The sequence below is a fragment of the Xyrauchen texanus genome, chromosome 19 (genome assembly GCF_025860055.1).
Source record: "Xyrauchen texanus isolate HMW12.3.18 chromosome 19, RBS_HiC_50CHRs, whole genome shotgun sequence".
Taxonomy (NCBI): Eukaryota; Metazoa; Chordata; class Actinopteri; order Cypriniformes; family Catostomidae; genus Xyrauchen; species Xyrauchen texanus.
In genome coordinates this window covers 44,186,376-44,207,607 of record NC_068294.1, presented here as the reverse complement: position 1 = coordinate 44,207,607, position 21,232 = coordinate 44,186,376, and the positions used below count along the sequence as shown (strand labels likewise).

Genomic DNA, 21,232 nt, shown 5'->3' with positions numbered 1-21,232 from the left:
GATTATAGTGAGCCGCCTGGAAAATCATTTCCCGGCGGCTCCGTGGAATCAATAGTTGTGTCACGTCCTCTTTTGTTTGAGCGTCCTGCGTCACTCTATATAGCCGATCTTTAATCAAGGCAAAATATGGGTAAGAAATGGCGATGCCCGGCCGGAGCTGTTGACCATCAATTACTCTCACTTGGTCAAGAGCATGTTTAAGTGTTTCGTCCCGCGACTGCTCTAGAGGAAAGTCCCCCTCAGGGAATTCCCTGAGGGGAGGGGCGGCCACCTCGCCCCTTCCCTCGTCATTCAGAGCAGCCGAGGAAGGCCCCAGCTCCGCCTCCCCTGCCAAAGCATCGCACACCGCACACCTCTTTATGCAGGACCCATCCGCGCAGATACCCTCTAAAATACCTCTAAAATCCGGCCAATCAGTACCCAAGATTAGCGGATGAGTGAGGCGGGAACTAACCGCTGCCTCCACACTATGGTTTCTTCCCCTAAATTTAATCGCCAAAGTCACCATGGGATAGTTGTGAACATCCCCATGCACACACCTCACCCTCACCACTTTAGCTTAACCCAAAGCCCCGGGTTGAACCAAGCGTTGGTGGATGGTGGTCTGATTGCAGCCGGTATCCAGCAAAGCTTGGTAAATACCCCCCCTGATCCTTACCGGAATCCGGTATGCTCCAGCCCGATCGGGGGCAGCCTGCGGGACGTCGGAGACCCGCACCACCGTCCCCACCTCCATCAGCGGACACTGATCCCGGAAGTGGTCCGGGTCCCCGCATCTCCAACAGACCGGCCCAGGCGTTACGCCCGCACTTGTGCTGGCGGGCACCCCCACCTGAGGAGGAGAGCGGCTGAAGGACGGGGAAGGGGAAGGGGAAGGAGCATTCTCCCAAGGCCGGGAAGCAGGTCGCACATACCCTCCACGCCTGCGCGGGGCAGGAACGGGCCCTGGGGAGGAAACAGAACGAGAAAACACCGGGGAGGGAGAAATGGAGGGGGGGTGCAGACACAGGGGAAGGGGAGAGAGAGAGAGACACAGGAAACGGGGTTGGACTAAAGGTAGGCTTTTTAATTTCTCACAATACAATATGCAGCACACTGGGTTGCTTTCTTTTAGGCTTTCTCTCTCTCTCACTGGAGGTTCGGAGTCCGCTTTTATGCCGCTCTCCTCGTGCTCACTGGAATTAGAGACATGTGTTAGGCATAATTTAGCTCAGGTGTAAGCGCACTTACTGCTTTCCTCTCCCGCACGGGCGCTTGACCACGCCCCCGCTGCCACATCGTCCAGTCTTACTTTCAATCTGAATCCGATTTTAGAATGTTTTTGAGAATTTACATTTTGGAAGTTTGTAAAAAAAAAAATCTTGAGTGAAGATTTACAGATAAAACTACATTATTTTTGAGTTTCTGTTGATATATATGATTGTGTGTTTGTGTTTGTGTTGTTCAGGTGTGGATATGTTCTGCAGGTTTAATCAGACAGATCCCTGTTACACATCTCTGGGACACAAACTCAATCTGCAGGTGGTGACGGACGCTCGAGATCAAGAGCTGGAGTTACACAAGGAGCTCAACAGCAATAATAAAATTAGAGTTTTTAGAGTAAAGAATAACACAATAATGAATAAACATGAATCCATCAGTCACAGATCTGAGTTCATCTTTAATAATGGGACGCTGATTATAAACAGTGTGATCAGATCAGATTCAGGGACATACAGATTATTGGTCTATGACACAGATGGCAGAAAAACACATGAAGTAGATCTTCAAGTGAATATTGAAGGTACAGTTACTGTCTCTCATAATCTCACTTTCTCCAAAGTTAAAAATTTTGTGTTTTATATAGAAAAAAGTGTCTGCAAAATGAATAATAAAAACATCAGACATGCAATAGTGTACTCTAGTGCATACCCAAGTGTTCGCCGTATGCCCACCTAATTTTCTAAGGATTTTGCATATGCTCTTCTAAAATGACTGATGATCAGGGGTGGTTCTAGGGTTAGTGGACATTCGGGGTTTAGCCCAGACCTCTGTGGATGCGTAAGGGGCCATCTTGATGAAACATCAGAATATAAAATGCTTTATAATAAATCTTTAAATGTTACATCTGTGAGGTGCCATTTACAGTATATTATTTAAATTGTTAATTATTACTGGATCGAAAACTAAAAGGTCCCAACATTTTTTTCTCATCTTTGTGATTTAAAACTAAGTACTATAAAACTGAGGCTAATTTAAAAATAAAAATGTTGTTCCTTTCAGTTATCTGTAGTTTGCACCGTTTGTTTACAATTGACAGTTTCCTATCTGTCACTCACTCGACATGTGTCGATGTAGTGACACTAGGGGTCGAACTTGGGAGCCCCAAACACCTCTGATATTTGAGAAAAGTCCAATGGGAATTGGCGAGTGGAATTTGCATGCTACTCCCCCGGACATACAGGTATAAAAGGAGACGGCTTGCATCCACTCATTCAGATTTTTTTCTTCGGAGCCGATCAGTGTAGAGCTTCCCACTGGCATTCCATTCACCTCTAAAAGTTTACAAGCTGTTTGATATATGGCGCATTTACAGCGGGTTTACTCACACAGATAAGTGCAGAGAATGCCCCTGGGCGCTTCAGCAGCCACACTAAAAAAGAGTGGGCACATGCATATAGCGTCTTTTTAAAGATGCCTTTCCATCTACGTGCAGTTCCAGGTTGCAGTCGGTGTCTTTCATCCTCTAACGGCCATGATTGCTGTAGTCACGTTGAGACAGTGTTCCTGGGTTCTCACTGAGAGAAAGTGACCATGGCAACATTGCAATCGTGGCTTTCTTTCTTTCATAGAGAGAAAGCCACTCCAGCCAATCCCCGTCATGGTCCTTCTGCTTACATGCACAAGGCCGCAGTGGTTAGCGCTAGGGGCAATTTGGGGGCTTTAATGGGAGGATTTCTGCCGGGTGAATCCCCACGGACCTCCCATTCCCCAGCATGCTTGTTCCCACCGGTCGAGTTCATGGATGAGTCAGGCGGCTCGCCCTAGGGTGGGCTTAATGTCTCATTCGGGGTCTCATGAGGATGAGGTGTCGTTCACAACACTGGAAAGCGCACCCAGTCAGATGCCGATGTGGCGCTGATGGCCATGCTTGCCCAGGTCACCGCGAATGTCGGGCTGGAGTGGAACTCTCCACCCTGCCCTGAGCATTGGTTCCTGGACTCAGAGCGCCGCACACAGCCCTGCTCTGCCCCAATTCCTTTCTTCCCAGAGGTGCATGAGGAGCTCACAAAGTCGTGGTGGGCGTACTTCCAGGTCCCATTTCTTGTGTTCTCTCACTACCCTCGATGGCAGGGCAGGCAGTGGGTACAGGGAGTTTCCTCGGGTGGAGCAGGCGATTGCTGTGCACCTGTGGCCGAAAAATGCCGAAACCTGGTGGAATCATCCTAGTCTCCCATCCAGGGCCTGTAAGTTCACTTCGTCCTTGACGGCCAAGGTTTACAGTGCTGCTGGACATGCCGCCTCGGCCTTGCATGCCTGGCCATCCTGCAGGCCTAGGCTCTGAAAGAGCTGCACGAGGGTATTCCTGACCTGGGATTGATGCAGGAGCTGCGCCTGGCGATGAAGGTCATGGCATGGGCTCTCGGGCAGGCGATGTCCACTATGGTGGTCCAGGAGCGCTATCTGTGGCTCAACTTTGCAGAGATGAGTGACGCCAACAAGGTTCGGTTTTGTGACACCCCCATCTCTCAAGGTGGTCTGTTCGGTGACACTGCCGAGGGTTTTGCCCAGCAGTTCTCGGCAGTCAAGAAGCAGACGGAGGCAATTCAGCACATCCTGCCTCGGCGTGATTCCTCTGCCACCTACAGGCAGCTGAGATCCAGTACCCATGTGCTTGTTGCCGAGGGCGTCCACCTGCGGCAGCAAATGTCTCGGTCTCAGCGTAGAGACTACTGCAGGAAGTTAACACACCCTGTCCCTCGGTCTGGTGCCATGAACCCCAGGAGGGCTTCGAATTATCCCTAAGATGGGTGACCAGGGGGTGAGGAGACTCGCTGTCAACCAGGAGGTGGTACACAGACCACTCTGCCCCCGGTGGAGGGCCGGAATCTTTGGTTGCTGCATGGTCAAGGGGCACCGGCACTGTTATTTTTATAGGTAAAAAGAAAAGCACAGTTTCCTCATTCTCTGGGTCACTCACTCAGTGTCTACCGCCGTCGTTGTCATGACAGCCGTACATTGAACACTCGCAGCAGGGCCACTGCAGCGTGAGTCCTCCGCCTTCGCACACCCAGTTGCAATACACACATACCCACGACCAGGTGTATGTGATGTGCCACAAGGATGCCCAGCCTCTTCTTGCATCGCAGATCGGTCCTATGTTGGGAACGCAGAGGGAGGTAAGTGCTCTGACATTTCTCTCAGCACAGCCACAAGTTCGGGACACAAGGCCTCTCGATGTGTGTTCTGTGTGTGGAAATCGCAGTCCTTCTATGGAAGGATACATTGGCACACAGCAGTCCCCAGGGTCTGCGCAAGTATGCGTCTCCCCCAGTGAGCCTGCTTGCACAGACCTTGTGGACAAAGAACAAGTCGTGTTGGTGGCACCATACTGGCCCACCCAGACTTGGTTCTCGGAGCTCACGCTCCTCACAACAGCCTCTCCCTGGAAAATTCCAGACCCAGGGCTCGCCGTGCCCCCTGGGAGTACAAACACACTCCATTAGGAGCGTGACATCCTCCTGGGCCCTGGCGAATGACGCCTCTCTAACAGACATCTGTAGGGCAGCAGGCTGGGCAACACCTAATACCTTTGCAAGGTTTTAAAATCTCCGGGTTGAGCCAGTTTCATCCCGTGTGTTCTCAGGTACAATCAAGTATGTGGGCAGCTGGCTGGGTGTACCATTGGCACTTAGCGCCCCCACCCCCTCGTGCTCTTTTTTCATCCACGTGAGTTCATGGGACCGGCAAACCCTGGATGTCCTTCCTCCCCCAGCACCCTGCAGCAGGTAAGTTCAGCTGAGGAATTCAATGCCAGGCCCAGTATTCGTGAAGTATGCCCTGTCAGGCCAGCCACTGTACTTGGAATAGGTTCTCCATATGTGGTGGTTCCCTGTAGGTAATCCCATATGAGATATTTTCCACAGTATCCCTTGGGCAGAGTTCTGCCACCAGTCACTGCATTGTAGAGCTCCTCCCTTCCAGGATGCAAGCCATCTCCTTTTATACCTGAATGTCCGGGGGAGTGGCATGCAAATTCCACTCGCCAATTCTCATTGGCCTTTTCTCAAATATCAGAGGTGTTTGGGGCTACCAAGTTCGACCACTAGTGTCACTACATTGACACAACAGAGGTTACAATAGTAACCAAGACGTTTTCTTTTGTCTATTATTGATTCATTGTAGGTTTCAAGTTTTCAGTTAAAAGATAACATAAGTATAATTGAGTCTAAATCAAACGCACTTAAAGCAAAATGTGTTTGTGTTATTACAGAAAGAACAATTGCAACAGTGACCAATAGCACGCAGACGTCAGGACATGGTACGACTTTAACAAATAATAGTACAGCTGGTAACACAACAGGGATTTTCTCCTCAGCTGGTCAGAATCTCATTCACATTCAGAGTGTTGGAGTGTTTGTTACTGTTGGACTTGATATAAATGAACTTTTCAAAGCTTTGTGTTGTGTTTCTCTCTTGTGTAGTTTTATCAGTCACTCTGATTGTCTCTGGCTCAACTACTTTAACCTTTATTCTGCTGATCATCATAGTGTGTTATACATACAAGAAGAAGAAACAGCTCAAACTGACAGCAGGTCAGTTCATTTGAGTTCATAAATCTGCAGTCAATAGTCAGAGTTTATTGTAATATTTCATCATCTGTTCTTCCTGTCTGTAGAGTCATCCTCGACTGCAGATGTGGAGAAGATGGATGAGGAAGAGGTTCAGTATGGAGAGGTGACGTTCACTCCGACTGTCTCAAACATTCAACAAGCGGATATAGAGCATGGAGACTGTGTGTACTCTCAAGTACCGAAAAGATAGAAAGACAACCACTTCAAACTTTTCAAAGAAAAATCTGGAAACCACAAAAACAATCTGCAAACAAAGCAGCAAGAATCATCTATCAACAAAACCTCTGGACTATCAGACAGGACTGAAGAGTGTGGACTCATCTTCTAATGTTTTAACAGCTTCAAGGATTCAGACCGGCTCCAAAGACACCAGAACAATATGCGTAATGATCTAGAACAAATTCAAGTGAGCTTCACAGATAACCGAGCACATTTTAGTGACTGCAATGCTTATTTCTTGTTTAGAATGGATGCATTGAATAAATGGACAATGGCTATATGAATTCATTTACACCTGTCTACTACTCCTTCAGATGGAAATGATATTTTATATAATACTGAATTGCACACATACACCAAAAAAAAAAGTAATTTCCAAAAAAAGAATTCAAATGTATGAATATGTATAATTTACAAATTAAATAAATGTACTCAATTATTTAACTATTTTATTTTCAAACCCAAATGTATGAAAGATGAAACCTGCCAAAAAATTAAAAATAAACACATAAATACACAAATAAATAAATTAATTAATTAATCTGCATATTAATGAATATATATATATATATATAAATAATTAAATGTGCGAGGAGATATACAAATAAATAAATGCATCAATCAATGCAAAAATATTAAATACATTAGATTAATACAATACAAATATTACAGTATAAAATATAGAAATGGCTGGGGAAATGCAACAATGAAAGTTGATTTTTAATTCCACATGTCTATATTTCTTTAATCATTCATTTATTTCTGTATGCTGTTCTGTATTTATATTTCCTTCACGTAACATGCTAATGAGAGGATGTCAACAGCTGTTCAGGCATCAGAGTCAAACTATCCAGACTAAGTGCAACAGTTTTTGGCGGGAGATTGCAGAGTCGCTCCATGAGGCAATATAGTTTGGAGAATCATAAAAGAGATCCTTTGCTAAACTTTGTGGCAATTTGGTAATGTCCGTATTAATGTCATGTCAAATGAAATACTTTAACAATGATCATCCAATACAATCAATGTTTGATTGACAGATTCTCTTTAGCATGTGTCAGCGAGGAGAAATAAATACGGAACTACAAACCGAAATAAATGTATTTTTATTTAAATATTTTTAGTATTAAAAATCAGCTTTCAGTTTGACATTTCCTTTAACATTTTTGCTTTTCCCCAAACATTTTATGTTGTATTATTTTACATTAATGGATGCATTTATTGATTTATTTACATATTTATTTAATCATTTGTATTTCTCCTCACACATTTAACGTTTTATATGTTGATGTATGCACAAATATATGGATTTATTTACTTATTTATTTATGTATTTGTGTATTTATTTATGCATTATTTTTGCAGGTATCGTCCTCCATAAAGTCCGAAACATGCTCTTGCGTTCCTCTGGTGGTTATAAACCTAATATATTTTTTTAGGCTTGACTACGAAACCAGATGAGTCGATATTTGAGGAGTGGGGAGACACATGGAGCAAAAAGCAAGTTTGTTTGAATGAACTGGGGACAAAAATATAACTTAAATTGCTGCTTGAGTATGCCGTTATATATGTGCCACAATTCTGCACACACAGAATTATATTTTAAGTACAAATGAAGGTTCTGGATGCCAAGATATTTTGAGCGGACAAACATTTTTCTGCATGCACAAGAAAAGTTGACCGCACAAAAAGTTATTTTGTATGCACTTGATCTCAGTTTTGTAAAGCAATGTATCTTGCAAAGATAAATTCATTTTGTGCTCGAATACATTTTATTTGAAAGTTCATTTTAATTTGTCCTCCAATCCAAAATACCTTTTTGCATGCTCAAAATGTCATCCTGCGAATGCAGAAATTGTTTTTGTGCACTCAAAATATAATTTTGTGCAGGCAGAATTATGGCACAGATATAACACATAGACTGTAAAAAAAGATGGCCGACGCCCCTTCGCTCTTTTCCATTGGTGAGAACTGAAGCCGCCAGTGTCCCGATATGGCGCTGACATCTTGGGACTTGAGTCTGCGCAGTTGCGATTTCGGGACCAGACCTGCGCAGTAGTGAGCAGGAAGTAAAGCCGTGAAATCAAGGCCCCGCCCTCACTCTCGCTGAATCAATCGCAAGCACACGCCCCTGCACTTTTGACTTTTGACTTATGACGGTGTGAAATAATTAATTATAGAAATGTAGATATTAAATTTAAAGCTCCAATCTCCTCAGTCCTCCGAAGATCCCGAAAAAAAGTCAGTTGGTGCTTCAGTGACTACTTCACTCAGAGAACCTGTCAATCACAGCTGTCAATCATGATGTCACAGCAGCGTTTTTATAGCATCAAATAACTAAATACAAACTTATGATATAACACCATACTTCAGTCCGCCATGATACTCTTTGAAAATCCGCTCTAGCGCACCTTGTGGCAATGATAAGAATGCAGTGCATACTTGTGCTATGAATTGAGCGCTGACACGTTTCACAACGCATCCTTGCATAGAGCATGTTTTGGCCTTAACGGTTGGAGCCATGCACATCATTTTAATAAGCACGAAGAAAAAAGAATAGACTGAAAACTCTTACAGTAAATGCACAACCTATATGTCTTGAAAACTAATAACTGATAGAAGGTTATATAATATAAATATATCTCTGAGGGGCACTGCTCTTTGTAAAACAACTATTATTGTGAAAAGCTGTACACAAATATACTGAATTGAGGATCCTTTTAACTAGAGAGTTAAACTGACAGAGAACTTCACTTGTTGCTTCTTCCTCTATTTTTAAAAATGTATATAAATGGAAATTGATCACCCAGAGGAATATGAGGATCTTCAATTCACCATATGAGGAAACTTCCTCTTTGCAGAGGGAAACTGTGCAATCTTTGCTGACATGTGAGTCCAGTTTATCAGAGTGATGATGCTACATGAGACTCCGGACACAGACTGACAGAACTCCACACACTCATGACACAATCTGAAGCAGCATTCACACTCTTCTGCTGGGATTGGACTCTTCTGGAAACTGGACGTCAGAGAAATGCTGTTCATCTTTGGACTGCTGCTGCTGCTGATACCAACTGATACATGTGAGTCCACTTTCACATCAAACTCATGTTAAGAAACATTGAATAATTGCAGTGGCGTTTTCTATAGGGACCCCTAGTGTCACTACAGCGACACAACGTCGTGTGAGTGACAGAAGGGGAACGTCTTGATTACTGTCGTAACCTCCATTCCCTGATAGTGACACTTGGGGTCGCTCTTGAGAGCCCCGAACACCTCTATTCTTTTGAGAAAAGGCCAATGAGTATTCGCAAGTGGAATTTGCATGCCACTTCCCTGGACATACGGGTATAAAAGGAGAAGGAATGCCCACTCTCATTCAGGTTTTGTGCTGAGGAGCCGAGACAAGGTCCGGCCATTTCAGCGGCTTGTACAGCGTCGAGGCAAGAGGGACACAATGTCATGAAACGGATATTATGACAGTAACATTACGTTCCCCTACTGTCACTCACTCGACATTGTGTCGCTGTAGTGACACTAGGGGTCCCTATAGAAAAACGCCACAGACAGATGAACCATTTTACGTGAACTGCTGATGCAGGTGCAAGCAGGTGCATCAGTCTGCACGTAACTTCCCCCAACGCCCCAAAAGATGTCATGTAGTTCCCCACATCCCTGAGGGGGGGAAGTGACGTGACTAGCATGGGAGCAGGCCATGCCAGCCTTTTCTCTCAATGTTTTCTCTCCACAGAGTATTTATTTCGGCTGGGGCCATCTAATGCTATCATACGCATCGGGGAGGGTGTTTTTTTCCTTTCCTATACTTTCAGTGGGAAAAGACCCTGCGGAGACCACATCCTGCCCTAAAGGGGTGGTCAACATGTGGCATTATGACAAGCACAGCGACCGGGGGCAGAGAGAGCTCTGCCCAAGGGAGACGCGGTCCGCCGACAGGGAAACTGTACCGCGGAATATACATCACAGGGGTTACCGGAGTAATCGGTACAGGGCATATTACACACCGTAGTGGGGCCGGCTACAAACTCCTCTGCCAAGTTAGTGAACCATAAGGCTAGGGAGGAAGGACATCCAGGGTCCATGACTTTGTGAACTCGACTGGGGGTAAAAGCATACGTTTTAACCTCAGGGGAGGGGAAAGGTGCTATACGCAAGCGATAACCCCAGCCAGCTGTTCTGTATTACCGAACTCTACAAAAAGCAAACCGTAGGAAGGGTCTGTGTCGAGGTAGAACTGAGACGTGGAAGTATGTTCTGCATCAGCATCTTGAACGGGAGTCTGTGTAAGGCCCGGTTCAAAACTTGCAGATCCAATATTGGCCGCAACCCACCGCCTTTCTTTGGCACGATGAAGTAAGGGCTGTAGAACCCTGTGCCCATCTCGGCTGGAGAGACAGGCTCTATCGTGCCCTTGTGAAGAAAGGTCGCAATCTCCGCACGCAGGGTGGCAGCGTTCTCGCCCTGCACCGAAGTGAAGCAGATGCCGCTGAACTGGGACTGACGCCTGGTGAACTGAATTGCATAGCCGAGACGGATGGTCCTGGCCAGCCACCGCAACTGGTTGGAAAGCATTAGCCACACGTCCAAGCTCCGGGCGAGTGGCACTAAGGGGACGATTGCATCTGATGTACCTGGGGTGGGGCCTCATGGCGGGAGGGAGCAGACAACGGGGGCACGGGGATGCCCACGGTGAGCAGATGGGGTCCGGGAACTTATGTCGGCCAGGGCAAGATGTGCTGGATGGCCTCCGTCTGCTTCTTCACCGCTGAGAACTGCTGGGCAAAGTCCTCAACGGTGTCACTGAAAAGTCAGATCTGAGAGATGGGCGCATTGAGAAAGAGGGCTCTCATCTTGGGTCCCTCATCTAGACCAGATTCAGCCACAGGTGGTGCTCCTGGACCACAAAGGTGGACATCACTTGCTCGAGTACTCGCGCTGTGACCTTCGTCGCCCGGAGGGTGAGGGCGGTCGTCGAGCGCAGTGCCCGGAGGACGAGTGCGATCGCCGAGTGCAGCACTATGGCCGTCAGAAGCGGAGAGATAAGGACTGCAACCAGAAATCACACAAAGACGGAAAGGCATCTTTATATAGTATTTAAAAAATAGATGTTCAATGTCGATGTGTGTGCTCTAATAGATACTCTCTTTTAACACTCTTTTAGTGCTATCGAAGGGCCCAGGGGCGAAATCTACACTCGTCGTCCAGAAGGAGAGAAAGCTGCTGGAAATTCGCTGTATATCCAGCAGCATATGCTTCTTAAGAGGTGAATGGAACAGCAGTAGTATTCAGCTCGCTGATAGTACATCCGCTCAGCTCAGAAGCGAAAATCTGAATGGAGTGGGCATTCCAGCTCCTTTTATACCCGTATGTCCGGGGAAGTGGCATGCAAATTCCACTTGCCAATTCTCATTGGCCTTTTCTCAAAGAATGGAGGTGTTTGGGGCTCTCAAGAGCGACCCCTAGTGTCACTACATCAACACAACATTGAGTGACTAACAGAAGGGAAACTGTAACTCTGTTTTCCCCCATTATGAGGAAACTTCCTCTTTGCAGAGGGAAACTGTGCAATCTTTGCTGACATGTGAGTCCAGTTTATCAGAGTGATGACGCTACATGAGACTCCGAACACAGACTGACAGAACTCCACACACTCATGACACAATCTGAAGCAGCATTCACACTCTTCTGCTGGGATTGGACTCTTCTGGAAACTGGACGTCAGAGAAATGCTGTTCATCTTTGGACTGCTGCTGCTGCTGATACCAACTCATACATGTGAGTCCACTTTCAGATCAAACTCATGTTAAGAAACATTGAATAATTGCAGTGATGTATCTCCAGTGTATATTGTGGAGTATTATAGTAATATGTGAGATCATGTAAGTCACAGTGAGAGAGTTGTGTGTTTATGTTGAAGATTATTTGACAGTGATGAACTGAGATCAGATGTTTCAGTGACATCAGATTGACTGTCTGATACGTTTAATCTGTAGAACTTGAATTCTGTGTATGTTTGTGTAATGTGTGATGAGAGCTATTTATATCAGCAAGGGGCACACACATATTGCTCTTACAGTGATTTTAATGTTGAAATGTTATATGATTGTGTGTTTGTGTTTGTGTTTGTGTTGTTCAGGTGTGGAGATGTTCTGCAGGTTTAATCAGACAGATCCCTGTTACGCATCTCTGGGACACAAACTCAATCTGCAGATGGTGACGGATGCTCGAGATCAAAAGCTGGAGTTACATAAGGAGCTCAACAGCAATACTAAAATGAGAGTTTTTAGAGTAAAGAATAACAAGATAATGAATAAACATGAAGCCATCAGTGACAGATCTGAGTTCATCTTTAATAATGGGACTCTGATTATAAACAGTGTGATCAGATCAGATTCAGGGACATACAGATTACAGATTTATACGCCTGATGGCACACAAACACATGCAGTAAATCTTCAAGTGATTGTTGAAGGTAAATTATCTCTCTCATCTGACTTATTACAATCTCATATAGTTGCCTGTCTGTGAAAGTTTTCATTCATGTAGGTCATTGTTGAATGTTTAAGTATTTAATGTAAGTAAAAGTGTTGATCCAGTCACTTTACTGGATTTATCTCTATCAGAAGACATTCAAATATCAGATATCTAAAACCAGTCCAAACCTCATGTTCCCCATCTGTCGCTCTCTCGACGTTGTGTAGCAGAAGCACGCCCCCCAACCCGTCACGCTGGCTGGCCCGGACCATCCGACTCGGTTCCGCAATTCAGTTTGCCAGGCCCCCGCCCCCCTTCGCGGGTGTCCGCTTTACTGCAGTACACGGCGAACATGCCAAATCCCTGCGCACGGAAATCGCTACTCTTTTACTCAAAGACGTGATAGAGCCTGTCCCTCCAACCAAAATGAAGAAGGGTTTTAACAGCCCTTACTTCATTGTACCCAAGAAAGGCGGTGGCTTACGACCGATCTTGGACTTGCAAGTTTTCAACCGGGCTTTGCTCAAACTCCCGTTCAAAATGCTCATGCAAAAACATATCTTAACTTGCGTCCGGCATCTAGATTGGTTCGCAGCGGTAGACCTGAAGGACGTGGACGTCTCAATTATGCCTTGACACCGACCCTTTCTACGGTTCGCGTTCGACGGCCAGGCGTATCAGTACAAAGTACTCCCCTTCGGCATGTCTCTGTCCCCTCGCGTCTTCACGAAAGTCGCAGAGGCAGCTCTTGCCCCGCTCCGAGAAGCCGGCATCCGCATACTCAATTACCTCGATGACTGGCTCATTCTGGCCCACTCACGAGAGTTACTATGCACTCACAAAGACCAGGTGCTCAGGCACCTCAGCCGCTTGGGGCTTCAGGTCAACTGGGAAAAGAGCAAGCTCGACCCGGTTCAGAGCATCTCTTTTCTCGGGATGGAGTTAGAGTCAGTCTCAATGTCAGCACGCCTCACCAACGAGCGTGCGCAGTCGGTGCTGAGATGCCTTGCCAATTTCAAGCCAGGCACAACGGTCCGTTTAAAACTCTTCCAGAGGCTCCTGGGGCATATAGCATCCTCCGCGGTGTTCGTAGCACTGGGGTTGATCCATATGGCTTCAGACTTGAGTCCCGAGACGAGCATGGCGCCACGGCACGCACCGGGTAAAGATCACCCCTGCCTGCCGCCAGACATTCAAACCCTGGACAGACCTCTGCTTTTTATGGCTAGGAGTACCCTTTCAGCAGGTGTCCCGATGTGCCTTGGTCACAACCGACGCCTCCAGATTGGGTTGGGGTGCCATATGCAATGGGCACGCAGCTGCGGGCCGTTGGAGAGGGGACCCGCTGCGCTGGCACATCAGTTGCCTAGAGTTGCTGACCATTTTCTTTGCCCTGTGGAAGTTCCTCCCGTTAGTTCGGGACAAATATGTTCTAGTCAGGTCAGACAGCACCACCGTGGTAGCGTACATAAATCGCCAAGGCGGCGTACGCTCCAGCCACATTTCACGACTCGCCCGTCGTCTCCTCCTTTGGAGCCAGTGCCACTCAAATCCCTGGCAAACTCAATGTGGTAGTGGACGCGCTGTCATGACAACACTTGCCCAGCGGAGAGTGGAGGCTTCACCCCCATTCGGTCCAGCTGATTTGGGAATGGTTCGGCAAGGCCCAGGTAGACCTGTTTTCCTCCCGACAGAACTCCTCACTGCCCGCTCTGGTATGCCCGAACAGAGGATCCCCTCGGGGCAGACGCATTGGCACGCAGCTGGCCTGCGGGGCTGCGCAAGTACACATTTCCCCCAGTGAGCCTTCTTGCACAGGTGCTGTGCAAGGTCAGGGAGGACGAGGAGCAAGTCACCCTATTGGCCCCTTACTGGTTCTTGGACCTCGTAGCCGCTATCGCAGCTCACCACGACCCTGTAGACGGCTAATCTCTTGGTAAGCACAACTTAGTCATCAGGTTCCTAAGAGGCGCCCGGAGGTTAAATCCCTCCCGGCCAAGCCTGTTCCCCTCCTGGGATCTCTCGGTGGTCCTCTCCGGTCTTCAGAGATCCCCCTTCGAGCCACTAGAACTCAAAGCCCTCTCCCTAAAGACGGCCCTGCTGATTGCGCTCGCCTCCATCAAGAGGGTCGGGGACCTGAAAGTGTTTTCTGTCAGCGACACTTGCCTGGAGTTCGGTCCGGCAGACACATATGTGATCCTAAGACCGCGACCGGGCTACGTGCCCAAGGTTCGTACCATGCCCTTTAGAGACCAGGTAGTGAACCTGCAAGCGCTGCCCCGGGAGTAGGCAGACCCAGGCCCTTCGTTGCTGTGTCAGGTACGTGCTTTGCGCACCTATTTGGACCGCACACAGAGCTTTAGATGCTCTGAGCAGCTCTTTGTCTGCTTTGGTGGACAGCGGAAAGGGAACGCTGTCTCCAAACAGAGGCTTTCCCACTGGGTCGTGGACACCATTTCATTGGCCTATCACACCCAGGCCGTGCCCCACCCTTGCGGGTCCGAGCACACTCAAAAAGAAGTGTTGCATCCTCGTGGGCACTGGGTTGAGTCAGTATCATCCCGTGTCTTCTCAGGTCCGAGCCGGTAGAACTCGGTGACACGCTAACAAACTGGCCGGGTGGATTGCTTGCACCCAGCGCCCTTTCCCTCGGCAGAGGTAAAACTGTGAACTTTCTCTCCCAGGAGATCCCACTCATTAGGATCCCTGGATGATGCCTCCCTAGCCCTTTTGGGTCTGCAGTTCAGCGGAGGAACTCGCCGACCCAGTCCAATACGGGTACTTAATCTACCCTGTACTGGAATAGGTACTCCACAGGTCGAGGACTCCTACGTGGACTCCCCCTGTGTGTATTACCCCTTACAAAAGTGGTCTTCCTTAGGCAGTCCCAGCTGCCCTCCTGTCGCCATGTTGTAGCAACTCCCCCCTCCTTGAGGCTGGATCTACCACTGCACCACTTTCCACATGTTGCCTAAAAACCCATGTGATGTATTCACCTCTCTTACTTCCCCTTCTGGGCAGGTGTGGTCTTCACAGGGTCTTTTCCCCCTGAAAGAATAGGAAACTGGGTAAGACCCCCTTCCCTCGATGCATGTAAGCGTCCCGGCTGTTTATTGCTCTATGTGGAGAAACATAGAGAGAAAAGAGGCCCAGCCAGTCTCCGCCCGTTTCCAGGTTGGCAAGCGTCGCCTTGTTCCCCTGTCTAGGGTAACCACAAGGATTCTGACTACTTTTTTGGGGCATTGGGTAAGGGTACGTGCAGTCTGACACAGTTGGTCGTCTGTGCACGTGAAATACCTGTCCGCTCCTGTGTCAGCAGAACACGTACATGGCTCAGCACATGGCTTGATTTAAATTGGACCCCTGGTGTCGCTTCTCCAACACAACGTCGAGAGAGCGACAGACGGGGAACGTCTAGGTTACATATGTAACCTCTGATCCCTGATGGAGGGAACGAGACGTTGTGTCCTCCCGGCCACGTCGCAGAGCCTAGAAAAATCATGAACTCATAGTATTTCCTCGCCTTTATACCCGTATGTCCGGGGATGGGGTATGCAAATACTGTCTGCCAACTTCTCATTGGCCTTTTTTCATAGATCAGAGGCATATTCGGCGCTCAAGAGAGACCCGTAGTGTCGCTTCTCTTACACAACGTCTCGTTCCCTCCATCAGGGAACGGAGGTTACATACGCAACCTATACGTTAACTCTTCTACAAGCCCAAGAGGCAGTCCACAAAGTGATGGTAAAAATTAGCTATAAATTGTGATGACAAAACAGCACACAACATTAAACTTGCAGCAATAGCAGAGCATAGAAACACTAAGAATCATCATAAAATGAAAATAAATGGAGGCTTTACCCCCATTCGGTCCAGCTGATTCCCCCGGAGCAACCTGGAGTTAAGTGCCTTACTCAAGGACACAATGGTGGTTGCTGTGGGGATCGAACCAGCAACCTTCTGATTACCAGTTATGTTACGACATTTATAATTCAGTGTGTGGCGTCAAGTTATCATCTCAGAATTAAAAATGTTAATTTTGCATTTTTATTACAGTTTTATGTAAAAATGACTTAGTTCTTGTTCAAGCACATAATGAGTCAAAAGAGAGACATTTTCTCAGATTTTCTTGCTCAGAATTCTTGTCTTGTTTTACTGTGTCATAAACATCCTTGAACCAAGGTACATTTACTTGAGAAGCATAATGGCATAAGGTATTAAGTTTGTTTACAGAGAAATCTGGCAAAATGTAATGAGGTTTACATAAAAAAATCAAAATAAACTTGAATCAAAGGAAAAAACGACAAAGATACATTTTTCATTAGCATAAAGTTCAACTAATTTTGTCAGATTTGTCTAAAAACAAGACTTAATATCTTGTGTAAATTAGCTTGTCAAGTAGGCTACACACATCTTGTTTTAATCTGTTTAATCTTGTTTAATCTATTTGTATAAAGCTTACATTTAGGCATATGTATTGCCCTGCAAATGTAAAATGCAGTAACTGCACATTTTGTCCGCATTCAGTGATTAAATCTTGTGTCTTAGGGGGCTTTCACACTAGCACTTTTGGTGCGCACCCCGGTTCGAATGACGTCAGAGTTCGGTTCGTTTGGATGATGTGAACGCTGTCTTCCGAACTCGGGTGCGCACCTGCGAACCGTACTCGGGTCCGCTTAAAAAGGTGGTCTGGGGTACGGTTCATGTGAACTCCAGTACGGTTCGCTGCTGATATGAACGCAATCGAACCAAACCACGGAAGTGAACCGCTATTGATGACGTATAATGTGGTCGTCAGTCTCACATGCGTCACTTTCAAAATGAGCGGAAAGAGTTTACTTTTGTGCGTGCGTGCATGTGTGTGTGTGTATACACTTACCTTGACGAAAAGCGGGATTGACGCACACGCACTGCAAGCAGAGAGATGATTTCGGCTTGCCTTCGCAAAAATTGTCTTCGGCGGACAGCCCGCTGTCTTTTGAACGATTTCAGTATTTTTGCGGCAGACAGACGCAAGTGTGTTTCTGTATCTTGATGTTGAAAACAAAACCAAAGGTTAAAAAAAAGAAGAACAAATGTGAACCGAGCAAGTCTATTCATTGAATTTTGACACCTTTTCATTTCGCGGTTATCAAGCAACACGATTACGCACCAGCTGCAGCTTGATGACGCAAGCGTACCGCGGTTCGGATACAAATATATAATGTGAACACAGTCCATCGGGGGCAGGGGGGGAGCAATCGAACTCGGGTTCGGAACAGGCAATCGAACCAAGTGTGAAAGCCCCCTTAGATCTTTTCTTGACTGATGGGTTTGACTCAACAAGGCTCAGATTCACTGAAAACAGTGTAAGACTGTTTTATAATCCACATTTGGCTCGACAATCAAAAACCTTTGAAGTCATTTTCTGTTACTGTAGTTACTGAGTTGTGGCTTTATAGGGCAGATTAGATCATCCCATGCATACAGAACATATAATACTGTGCAGAGCAAAAATATATGAGTATTGAAGAATGCTATTCTGAACCTTCTGTTGAACATGTGACTGTACTGTGCCCCTCCCTCCAGCTCCTATTGGCTCAGTGGAAGTGTCAATCAATTGCTCGTCCAGTGGGGAGAAGCGGGTGTCCTGCTCCTCTGAGGGGGATCAGCTCATCTTCAGCTGGACTCTGAATGGACAAGAACTGGAGGATGGAAATAACATCATTCATCTGGATGAGGAAACTTCTGGAAGCATCACCTGCACTGTGAAGAACAGCGTCAGTCATGGACAGAACACCACTAGTGTAGACCGATGTCCAGGTGAGATTATTTACAGCTAATCTAGAGATATCAGCAATGTACTGTTGAAGTCAGAAGTTTACATACACCTTACATGTTAATGTTTTGTGTAGCCTTCCACAAGCTTCTCACAATAAGTTGCTGGAATTTTGCTGCCCATTCCTCCAGACAGAACTGGTGTCATTGAGTCAGGTTTGTTCTGGCTTTGTGATGGCCACACCAATCCCTTGACTTTGGTTGTGATGGTGTTCTTTGGCTTGCAAGCCTCACCTTTTTTCCTTCGAACATAATGATGGTCATTATGGACAAAATGTTTAATTTTTCTTTCATCAGACCAGAGGACATTTCTCCAAAAAGTAAGATCTTTGTCCCCATGTGATTTGCAAACTGTAGTCTGGCTTTTTTTATGGTGGTTTTGGAGCAGCGGCTTCTTCCTTGCTGAGCAGCCTTTCAGGTTATGTTTATATAGGACTCGTTTTGCTGTGGATCTAGATACTCGTCTACCTGTTTCCTCCAGCATCTTCACAAGGTCCTTTGTTGTTCAATTGATCCAGAGTTTGATATTAACAGATAATCATTGTCTGTTTTTTCTGTATTTACTGGATCAGACTTTGTTGTCATTGTCTTTCTGAAATCTGTGAAATTCTGCAGAATGCATTAGCAGACAGACACATGATCTTTCTTGTGTTTGTGTAGTTGAGCGTTCAGTGTTTGTGGTGTTTGTGGTGGTGTGGAGTTTGGAGATGATGCTTCTGTTGACTCTGTTAGGAGGTTTTCACATCTACATCAAATACTGCAGAACACACACATCAGGTGAGACACATTTATCATCATCATCATCATCATCATTTCTCATGAAAATATGCAAATGACATGCAAATATTGTGTTTTTAGGAAGGAAACAGGAAGAGGAAATCGCTCTCTAGATCAAAACTGAGAATGACAAGATTTAGACGATGACATCAACACAGAACAGAAGATTAATGAGAGCAGCAGCAGATTTCAACACAGATTTGAGAAAGTACTTCAAAACCCTTTAAGCTCTCTGTGTTTTTAAAGATTTCCTGTTTCAGTAGCATTTCCCAAAAGTAAAGGCTTATAACAACAACAAAAAAACCTTTATTCGAGAAAGATTTTTGTGTTGATACGACAAAGCAATCAAAAGTTATAACATTACACATGAAATGAGATTTCACAGAATGAGTTTCATTCTGTGTCATTTGAGTCATCATTGAGTCTGTGTCGTGTGTTTGTTTTCTGTGTCAAACTGTTAATTTAACATTTGTTGCATGTGTTCCAATCAGTTTACGAAACAACAACAATAAACAAACAATTACTTTTGAATGCTAAATACAGCCTGTTAAAAAAATATCTCAAATTATAACAAAGTTATAAGGATTTTTGGATACTCTTATGATCTTCAACCACAAGGTGTCGCTCTTGTACTCTCAGGGCACAGTGGCAGTAACAAATTACAGTTTTGTCCCCAAAGTTCCAAAAACTTATTATGAGACAGCCTCACTTCCAACCCCCTGGTTATTGTTACATCTACGGTTGTGTTGTCTTCAATATATGGATGTTGTGTTATATGTTTGTTAATGACTCTTTCAATAAAAAAGACAGCTTCACTTCCTGGTTCCTCTTTTGTCACCAACTTCATCAGGGTGTATCCTTCTAGGGGGAGGAACCAAGAAGACTCATTAATGCAGGCGCTGATATAAAAAGTTTTATAATGTCCTAGCACCGAAACTTTGACAAAGAAACCTACCAACATTAGGCATAATCGCTCCAAAATGTATTCTATATCTCTTAAGTTAATATCTGTAACTTTTAATCATGTTCGTGATGGCTAATACTGATCAAGCACACACCGGTATCTCAGACCATCACTATAATTTGATGGCTCTTAAGAAGAAGAAATTGAAGCGATGATGAAAACGATGACAGAATAAGATATGAACACTCTCCACTGCCCAGCCCCAAAGGAAGATCAGAAAGCATGGGCTAAGTTGTGGCCATTGGTGCAAGAAGCCAGAAAAAAGGGAAAAAAGCTTCTGTAAGTGAAGGCTATGCACTCATTGACGGACACAGAATTGACCCTTAATCAATATCAGATGGAAATATTCTGACTAATCAATCAACAAAAAGGGAAAAAAGAGAAAGTTGTAAATGTTTAAAACCACGGTTCATTTCTAATTTGTGGTATGGTTTTGTTATTGAGTTGTTAAGGACAGCATGATCACTCCTGCATAAAGAACAAATTTCAGTGCATTAAGTTATGTTCATTTCTTTGTTATCTTTAAATGGTAAATGGTTGAAAAACAGTGTTAAGCGTAAAGCTATTTTTTGGTTTTGCAAGGAATAAAAATCCAACTGTGTTTTCTTACAAGAGACTTATTCGACTGAACTGGATGAAAAATTCTGGAAGATTCAGTAGGGAGATTCTGCCTTCTTTGCACATGGCTCCTTATGTTCGGCTGGAGTAATGGTATTATTTAACAGGTTTATAGGCTCAGTAATTGACCATGTAGTGGAGACTGAGTGTCATTGAACGAGGATGATAAATACTTACTTGAAGAGGATTTAAAAATAACGGAAATAGATACTGCATTAAAACAAATGAAAAGTGGCAAATCACCAGGAATTGATGGTTTATCAACAGAATTTTTCAAATACTTTTGGAACGATATTAGGAAGCTTCTATATAATGCACTTTTGGAATGCAGTCAGAATGGGTCCCCAACCATGAAAACAGGTTTAATTACCTTGCTACCTAAATCCAAGAAACAACTGTTAACACTCGATAACTGGAGACCAATATCTCTTTTATGTAATGATTGTAAATTACTTGCCTTAGTGTATGTTAATCGTCTTAAACTTGTTCTTGAGAAACTTGTAGAAGAATATCA

General features: G+C 45.3%; 1 protein-coding gene across 5 annotated transcripts in view; it reads left to right on the top strand.

The window, feature by feature from the left end:
- The window catches only part of LOC127659612 (hepatocyte cell adhesion molecule-like), a 93,893-nt gene that overhangs the window by 8,076 nt on the left and 64,585 nt on the right, over window positions 1-21,232 (top strand). The window contains exons 1-5 of one of the 5 annotated variants that reach the window (XM_052149511.1): window positions 11,637-11,843; window positions 12,205-12,540; window positions 18,111-18,344; window positions 19,020-19,136; window positions 19,218-19,870. The exons of 1 other annotated variant lie outside the window; for it this stretch is intronic. In XM_052149511.1, the coding sequence (XP_052005471.1) occupies window positions 11,795-11,843; window positions 12,205-12,540; window positions 18,111-18,344; window positions 19,020-19,136; window positions 19,218-19,249 (768 nt within the window). In that variant the 5' untranslated portion in view covers window positions 11,637-11,794 and the 3' untranslated portion in view covers window positions 19,250-19,870. Of the gene's footprint in view, window positions 1-1,447; window positions 1,784-5,473; window positions 5,522-5,684; window positions 5,796-5,878; window positions 6,301-11,636; window positions 11,844-12,204; window positions 12,541-18,110; window positions 18,345-19,019; window positions 19,137-19,217; window positions 19,871-21,232 lie in introns of those variants that run through there. 3 more of the 5 variants (XM_052149513.1, XM_052149512.1, XM_052149509.1) reach the window with 3 other exon arrangements.